The following is a 9,573-nucleotide window of genomic DNA, read 5'->3' as shown; positions in this document are numbered from 1 at the left end:
AGCAACGTGAATAAAGTCAAGCTGAGTGTTCGTCAAGACAATGCGATTGATCCGTTTGCTAAAAGACAAGATCCAACAACTGTCTGCACCAATAACAGAAGATTTGGAATTACGCACGGAGACAGTTTCGAGATGCATGGGTCAACTGGTCGTGAGCTAAAAGACAAACTAACGCTAGAAGACGAACCTGTCGGAAGAAGACAAGCCTGACGCCTGCTAAATTCAGACGACAGGATTGGCCTGCAGTTCTGAATGCTGACCAAGAGAATGACGCAATAGATCCGTTTGAATCCAACGGATACTTCCAGATTCAAATCATTAGAGCTTCAGAATCAACTATAAAAGGACAAGTCCATCACTTGGACTAATAACCAAAAAAAAAAAAAAAATACAAGAGAAAAAGAGCATACATAAAAAGCACATTCAAACAAGAAAAAGATCTTACACCAAATTTCCAATTCTGTGTAAAAGCTAGATTGAATTTGTTTTCATCTAAAGTGTTCTTCATCTAGAAAGAACAGATTTGTATCAATTGTAAAAGATTGAGAGAGTGGTGCTGAGTACTCGGTTTTAAGTACTCAGCGGTAGAGAATATAAGTGTTTGGTTATAGCGCTCAGTAGGAGTTGAGTAGACGAATAGAGGAAGGTACTCTTGCATATTCAACTGCCTTGTAAACGGTTTGTGCTCTACATTTAAAGAGCTCTGTATTAGATTGAAAAAGCCCGGAGGGATTCTGGGGACTGGACGTAGGCGGAGAGACCGAACCAGGATAAGTCTGCTGAGTAATTTCTAACTCTCTCTCTCAATATATATATATGTACATGTTGCTTGATTAAATTGCTCATGATATAAGTTGTAAAAGCTGACACTGAGTAATCTTGGTGCTGAGTTGGAAGCTGACCTCAAGTGTTAATTTCCAACTCACAAGTAAAATAGTTCTAGTCAGCATCTGACTAAAGCTGTCTTACATCTCTCGGCCGTGCTGACCTAAACTAAGTTAAGTAAATTAAAGAATTAATTAAGTCAGCATAATTAAGCGAAAAAAGTTATATTAGTTCCTAACTCCCCCTTGGAACTAATCACACGGGACCAACAGATGTGTCATGTCCGTGTCCAAAAATTTCAATTTTTATACCTCAATATAGATTATAATATATTATCTTTTAGAGTGTTGACTGTTTATGAATTTAAGTATAATATTGGATTTAATTTTAATGTTTTAGGTGTAAATTAAAAACTTTGAGTAAATTTATAAAAAGTTATAAATTAAAGGTATCAAAATAAATATTTCAAGTTCAAAATATATGAATTGTATCTTGCAATTTGAATAGAGCTTATTATAAATTACCAATTTTTACATGAATACTTAATTAAAATATCTCATTTTTTTTTAAAAAAAATTTGCCCAATGCGCTTACATTAAAGAAGAAAGAAAAATCCCCACCAGATCCGGATGTGATTCGAACCCATGACCTCCTAAGGTATAAATAAACTCTCAACCACTAGGTTAAGAGTTTCATCACTAATTAAAATATCTCATTTGTTAATTATATTAATAATATTATATATATATATATATATATAAATAAATAAATATTAATTTGTGGCATGTCAATGACACATGTTAGAAGTTAATTTCATAATTAACCATGTAATGACACCTATATTATCTCAAAGAAATGTATGCTAAACTTTAATACTTAAAAATAAATAAACTATTGTGAATGGAAGCTAAGTTACATGAATTTTTCTAATCAAAAGAAAAACGTGTCCTACATAGTGTATTTATTAGGGTTAAAAAAGTCCATTAATTTTAATTTTGCAAAACGTTAATTGAAAAAGCTCCTAAAAGGAGCTTTTTCTAAATTAGCGTTTTCATCACAAACCTCTCTCCACCAAACACTTCAATCAGCGGTTTCAATGGTCAAACCGTTAAAGTTGGTCAAAACCGTTCTTTTTATCCCAAAACGCTCTTTACCAAATATATTAGTATTATTTTTAGAGATTTTTATATATTTTCAGTGAAAATATAAAAATTGTAAAATTTTTGAATTGTAGTTTTCTACTTTTAGCCGATTTTAAAATTGACAGCTCAATTAATATATAATTGATTTTTTAAAAAATTTGCTCACAATGCGTTTAAATTAAAAAAGAAAGAAAAATCTCTACTAGATTCGGATGTGATTCGAACTCATAATCTCCCAAGGTATAAGTAAACTTTTAACCACTAGGCTAAAAACTTCACTACAATTAATATATAATTGATTGAATGTGCTAATATATGATATTAAAAAATTAATCGGCCTTCTAATTTTAGAAATGTTCTTTTAATTCTTAAATTTATTTAAAGTAACTAATTGATTATTTGAATTTTTTTAATTGTCACTTATTAATTCTTTAAACTTAGTAAAAGTGTTTTTTGTTCTCTTGAATTTAATTAAAGTAATATGAGCTTTCAATTTACCCGCATCTTCTCTTACTCTGTTACTTAGTATTTGATAATTAGTCGTGTCGCTTTTAAGCAAATTTATAGACTAATAAATATCATTAAAATTCACTATGGTGATTTTATTGAAACAAAAAAGTTGGAGACAATTGTGTATTTGAACTTGTGTATAATAGTTTGACTGTCTTGTCGAATCGTCCAGCGTCAATCTGTAAAACAGAATCAATGGTTAGAGAGGGCCGGAGTCCGACGAACCTGTTCTGATGCCTAAGTCAGTAGGTGTTTTGGAAGGGTTAAAGAGTAAGGACTAGTTGGGGTTGCGAGATAGTAGTGTTAATGTACCCTTAGGTTCTGTATTTATAAGGTTGGACCGAACCCCTCTTTTTTTAGGAGTCCTTTTTGTACTAGTATTCCTTCTCTTGTTATCTGGCTTTAGGGGAAGTCCTCCGTATTGAAGAGTCTTTAACCTAATCGCGTAGGAGTTTCTTTTAGAGGAGAAGCGTTCCATGGAAGTTTTTATGATTGATTCGAAGGTCCAACTTCCAATGCGCGACAACTGATCTGAAAGTCCATATAATGTCACATATCTAATTCAATTTATACGATAACAAATTGAATAACTTTATTGAGACAAATTGAAATTCAGTTCCATTTTAACATAAATTCTAAAATTTAGTGACCAACAGTGCATTTAACCCCAAACAAAAACATAATTACCCCTCTACTTTCTCGTATATAAACATCATAATCACAATCAAAACCATCTCCAATCTCTCTACAACCCAAAAATCAATCAATTTTCTCAAATGGGTATAAACAAGTTAGGTTGTGTGGCTATGACTTTATGCTTATTAGTGGCAATTTCATCATCACCACAAGCTCAAGCAGCCATAACATGTGGAAAAGTAATAACAAACCTCCAATCATGTATATGGTATATTGAAATAAATAACCCTATCTTGACCAAGTCAAAGTTTTAGGTTGAAAACTTTTTTTTTTTTTTTTTTTTTTTTTTGTCAACAGTCATTTTGAAGTGTTAATTGAAGTTTAACGACCATAATGTTAGAAACGGTAAAATTGAGTAGTTTTATGTTACGTTTTAAAGTTATAATAGTCAAACCGTGAAAATAAATAAAGTTTAGTAGAATGACATGTAATTTACTCCAAAAAAAAAAAAAGATTATGTAGTCAAAAGACATAATTATCCCTCCACTTGATCCTATATAAAGTCCGACTTTACAAATTAACTAAACTATAAGTACTGTCTTAATTGACTTACAAATCCTTTAATTGCAAACTTCACAAACCTCAAATCACGAGACTGTCTTTACAAATCGAGCAAACCACAAATACCCTTTTCATACTTCACCCAAAAAAAAATTATGTATCCAAAAGACATAATTATTCCACCACTTTATCCTATATATAAAGTATGATTTTGCAAATTAACTGAACCACATGTATTGTCTTACCGAAAATTTGATTCACAGATCTTTTAACTGCAAACTTCACAATCCTCAGACCACGGAACTGAATTTACAAATCGAGCAAACCACGGGTACCCTTTTCATACTTCACCCCCAAAAAAGTTATGTAGCTAAAAGACATAATTACCATCCACTTTATCTTATATAAAATTAACTTTACAAATTAACTAAACCTCAAATATTGTCTCGCCAAAAATTGAATCACAAGTCTCTTAACTATGAACATCACAAGCCTCAAATCACGGAAGTTCGTTTACAAATCAAGCAAACCACAAGTACTTTTTTCACATTTCACCCAAAAAAATATATATAGCCAAAAGACATAATTACTCTTCCAGTTTATCCTGTATAAAATCTTATTATGCAAATTAACTAAACCATAACCATAAATATTGTTCGACTAAAACATTAACTTATCTTTGAACCATAAACCTCACAAACCGCAAACCTCAAGACTGCCTTTTCAAATCGACCTTTTTCATACTTCACCCAAAAAAATCATATACCAAAAGACATAATTACCCCTACACTTTATCCTATATAAACACCATATCCGGCCAAAAGTCACATTTACCCCTCCAATTTCTCCAATATAAACACCATAATCACACCCCCAAATCACTCACCAAAACCTTCTCCAACCCAAAAATCACTCAATTTTCTCAAATGGGTATGAACAAGTTAGCATCTTTGGCTATGATTATATGCTTATTAGTGGCAGCAAGTTCATCAGAAGCAGCCATAACTTGTGGGCAAGTAATAACAAAACTTCAACCATGTATAGGATACTTGAGAACTGGTGGAGCAGTTGTTCCACCAAGTTGTTGTAGAGATGTTAAAGCTTTAAATGCACAAGCTAAACAAGAAATTTCGAATACGGCTGAAATAATGAATAACCAAGTTTTATGTCAAAAACTGATTTTTTTAGTCATAAGAAATTTAACGAGAACAAAATTAAAAGATTAGAGATTTAATATATCCAAATCAAAGATCAAATCAAAGATCAAAGGTTAATGAACCAAAACATGAAATATCCGAAGTCTTGTGGGAAATTTTTTCATGCAGCCAAAAGACATAATTACCCCTCCATTAACAAAACCATAAATATTATTTGATCGAAAAATTGACTCACATATCCTTTAGGCTTAATAGGTATCCAGCCCCTTAAACTTGTAACTTTTTTTCACCTGGCCCCCTCAACTTAGGGGACAACCTCTCAACCCCCTTAACTCTCCAAAAACATCACATACAACCCCTTAAACTTGTAACTTTTTTTCACCTGGCCCCCTCAACTTAGGGGACAACCTCTCAACCCCCTTAACTCTCCAAAAATATCACATACAACCCCTTACACCCCTATATCCGGTCAAAATATTGACCCGTGTAGAAAACGCGCTTGATTGTTGACCACACCAATGCCACATGTCATATTTTTCTTAAATTTTTCCATGTAAATCCAGTAAATTACCCCATAATTTGGGCATCCGTAGAGTCTTCTTCCTTGATTTGCAGGTTTCCACGAAACCTTAAGTACAACATATTCACCACAAAAACACGATTCATGAGTACCCACCATGAAATCGGTTTCAAGAACAACACAAGCCCTAACCTAATTGACAAAAAAAAAGGAATTATCTTAGAAGAAGAAAGAGGCAAACCACAAGAAGAAGAAGAAGGAGAAGAATAAAAAGGAGAAGGTAGAGGAGGAATAAAGGAGATGAAGGAGATGATACTTACTGTTGAACTTGAATCGGAGACCGATCGGAGACAGAAAAGAGGTGAATCGAAGGAATCGGAAAAGAGGAAGGAAGGATTTCTGAGGAGAAGAACGTTAGGGATTTAAGAAGAAAGAGGATTTTTTTACCGTTTAAGTTTCTAAAACCAATCTTCACGCGCTTTCTAATGAGTGCAATCCCAACTTATTCCATGTCAGAGTCACGTAGGCGTTAAGGGGCTATATGTGTTGTTTTTAGAGAGTTGAAGGGGTTGAGAGGTTGTCCCCTAAGTTGAGGGGGTCAGGTGAAAAAAAGTTGCAAGTTTAAGGGGTTGTATGTGATGTTTTTGGAGAGTTAAGGGGGTTGAGAGGTTGTCCCCTAAGTTGAGGGGGCCAGGTGAAAAAAAGTTACAAGTTTAGGGGGCTGGATACCTATTAAGTCTATCCTTTAACCACAAACTTCACAAACCTGGACTGTCTTTACAAATCTAGCAAACCACAGGTACTTTTTTTTATACTCTATCCAAAAAAAATTATATGCCAAAAAGATAGGTTAAATGCACTATTGGTCACTGAACTTTAGGGTTTGTCTCATAATGGTCACTGGAAAATTCAATTTGTCTGAATAAAGTCATCGAATTTTAGTTTTTTTTCAATAAAGTAATCAAACATAGTCATTTTCGTCTGATGTCACTAGAGTGACTTCACAAAGTAATTTAGATCCTTTAACTGCAAACTTTCGTAAACATCAAACCACACAGACTGCCTTTACAAATCCATCAAACCACAAATACCCTTTTCATGCTCCCCAAAAAAATCATATACCCAAAAGACATAATTACCCCTACACTCCTATATAAACACCATAATCCCAACCCAATCACTCACCACCAAAACCATCTCCAATCTCTCTCCAAACCCAAAACTCAACCAATTTTCTCAAATGGGCATCAACAAGTTAGCTTGTGTTGCTATGATTGTATGCCTATTAGTGGCAGCAAGTTCATCAGAAGCAGCCATAACTTGTGGGCAAGTAATAACACAGCTTCAACCATGTATAGGGTACTTGAGAACTGGTGGAGCAGTTGTTCCACCAAGTTGTTGTGGAGGTGTTAAAGCTTTAAATTCACAAGCTAAAACAACTCCTGATAGACAACAAGTCTGCAACTGTGTTAAATCTGCTGCAAAATCTATTCCTAATCTTAACTTTGGTTATGTTTCCACTATTAGTTCTAAATGTGGTGTTAATATTCCCTTTAAAGTTGGACCCAATGTTAACTGTGCCACGTAAGTTTTCTTTTCTTGAATTTTTGTTTTTTTGAGTTGTTTTTGATCGGATTAATCGGTTTGAGGTTGTTTATTCGGTGTCTAAGTAGTTCGTCATGTTAAGATTTAACTGTTTGGTTCTCTTTTTCGTAATTTCGTTTAGTTTTTTTTCACTTCAAGGAGTAGAATAGAGTGTTTAGTTAGGATTGAGAAATGATTATTTATAGCTATTTCAGAAAGCGGGGATGGTTACTAGAAAACGCTAAATTTTTTATGGAAATTGTATGCGGGTTTTTAATTTTTTATGTAAAAATACCAAAAATATCAATTTAACATCCATAAATCACACAGAAAGTGAATCCTGGATCTGTCACTGTTGAAAGAAAATCAGTTAATTTCTACTAGCTACAAGCAGTGATGAATCTAGGATTCATGGACTAGGGGTGTTTATGGTGGTTTTTCATGATTTATGGATGCTAAATTGACACTTTTTTTATATTTTTATATCAAAAAATTAAGGCTTAATATATACGCAGCCTCCTGAACTTGTTCATTTTTTTCATTTTACCCCTTAAACTTAAGGGACAACCTATTGATCCCCTAAACTTTCAAAAAACCACCCAATTTACCCCTCCTCTCCGATGTGGTGATGACCTGACAAAATACAAAGCTGCAATAATCCAAGCGCCACTTTAGAGAAGATGGGTAAATTGGGTGGCTTTTTGGAAGTTTAGGGGGTCAATAGATTGTCCCTTAAGTTTAGGGGGTAAAATGAAAAAAAGGACAAGTTCGGGGGGTCAATAGATTGTCCCTTAAGTTTAGGGGGTAAAATGAAAAAAAGGACAAGTTCAGGGGATCAATAGATTGTCCCTTAAGTTTAGGGGGTAAAATAAAAAAAAGGACAAGTTCAGGGGCTGCTATGTATTAAGCCAAAAATTAAAGTTTGTACACAGTTTCCATGAATTTTTTTTACGTTTTCTGGTAACTAGATGGTGCTTAAGCCCCCTAGATCCTCCTTTGGATCTGGTAACTAGATGGTGCTTAAGCCCCCTAGATCCTCCTTTGGATATGAACAACCAAACCAAATAGAGTTTTAGAGTCTTTTTGTTTTGGCTGTTGCTATTTACTGTTTATTGTTGTTATTAACTACTTATTATTACCAGTAATTAGTCAATATTAACTGATTTTACTGTTACCAGTAATTTTTCGGTTTCAGATTGTTTAGACACTATTTAAGTGGCTCCTCTCTTTTGAAATTTAGTGATAGTTTGGATTTTTTTAGCTTCTTTTTGTTTTTCATTCTACACACTAGAATATTAGTGTTTAATTAGAATTGACAAATGATTGTTTATAGTTATTTAAAAAAAATAAAATATTTTTTAGTGTTTCACTACTAATTGAAAAATGGAAAAAAAGTGACCAGTGACTTTTATTCAAAAGGTAAAAATGAATGAAATAAAGTTTGTAAAACATTTTTTTCGCTTTTTCTTTTATAAATTTTTCTATTAACTAACCTAAAATTTTTTATTAATTTATTTTCTAAAAAACACCGGAAATAAAAAAAAATATTTTTCTTTCATAATATTTTCCGACAAACAAACTGGAGCTTAAATTCCGTTTGTAATTAAAAAAAGTAAATAAAAATATTACAAAATATAGAAAGTCTTGACAAATTTTTGTTAGTATATGTCATTTTCTTGTTGTAATTTTTCTTTTTAAAAAAGAAAATAAAAAAATTGAATGTATTTTTTAATCAATTTGAATTTTCTCAAGTTTATTTTAACATAATTTACATATATATATAATTATTAGCTGTTTTTTTTTTAAAAAAAACTTGTGCTTATGGATATTATTTTAATGATATTGCAGGGTGAAGTAAAAGTGGTGGAGAGAGAAGAAGAAAAAGAAGAATGTAGAATAAAAATAAATTAGTATTTAAGAAAATAAGAAAATGGGAATTTAATAATTCTTCCATTTCTTTGTTTGTCTTTTTCGGATTTATCTTTTATTGTTGTATGGGATCTGAGACTCAGCGTCAGCCCATACATACATATGTATTTGAGCTGTTTTTTTTTTTCCTAATGTATAAATGTTTAATCAACATGAGTTGATTATATGTTGCATATGGTTAATTCTTCTTAATCCTTTAATTACTTTTGGCTTAATACATCATTTGCCCTTTGAATTTGTCCAAAATACTTGATTGGCCCCATGAACTTTCAAAGTGTCCTGATCTGCACTTGCGTAATATGTACTCAATTGATCACTCGATTGCAAAAAAAAAAAAGTAAGTTAAATGCAGAAAATGTATTGCATTCGTCTTAAAAAAAAGTAAAACAATCAAGATCGGGGTATTGCGATTGTAATATTAGAGAATACCATGTTTATAGTTTAGCAAGTAATAACTTCATTTTTACTCTATTCTTGAATGATGTAATAACATTCTAAGATACGTAGAATATATCTTCCACATTTAACTTACTTATTTGCAACTGAGTGATTAATTGATTACATTTTACGTAAGTTCAGGGGGCTAACTGAATATTTTATGCAAGTTCAGAGGACTATCAGGACACTTTGAAAGTTCAAGGGATCAATCAAGCTTTTTGGATAAGTTCAGGGGACTATCGGAATACTTTAAAAGCTTAGGGGACCAATT

General features: G+C 32.4%; 1 protein-coding gene across 1 annotated transcript; it reads left to right on the top strand.

Annotated features, from left to right (window-relative positions):
* Positions 1 to 6,523: 6,523 nt before the first annotated feature.
* LOC136203464 (non-specific lipid-transfer protein 1-like) lies at positions 6,524 to 9,037 on the top strand. The gene is made up of 2 exons (XM_065994624.1): positions 6,524 to 6,935; positions 8,784 to 9,037. Exons 1-2 carry the CDS (start codon positions 6,592 to 6,594, stop codon positions 8,791 to 8,793), a joined length of 354 nt encoding a protein of 117 aa, XP_065850696.1. The 5' UTR covers positions 6,524 to 6,591; the 3' UTR covers positions 8,794 to 9,037.
* Positions 9,038 to 9,573: the final 536 nt, after the last annotated feature.

The sequence above is a fragment of the Euphorbia lathyris genome, chromosome 8 (assembly GCF_963576675.1).
Source record: "Euphorbia lathyris chromosome 8, ddEupLath1.1, whole genome shotgun sequence".
NCBI classification, from domain to species: Eukaryota; Viridiplantae; Streptophyta; class Magnoliopsida; order Malpighiales; family Euphorbiaceae; genus Euphorbia; species Euphorbia lathyris.
Note: the sequence above shows the minus strand (reverse complement) of the source record. Positions and strands in the feature narration are given on the sequence as shown.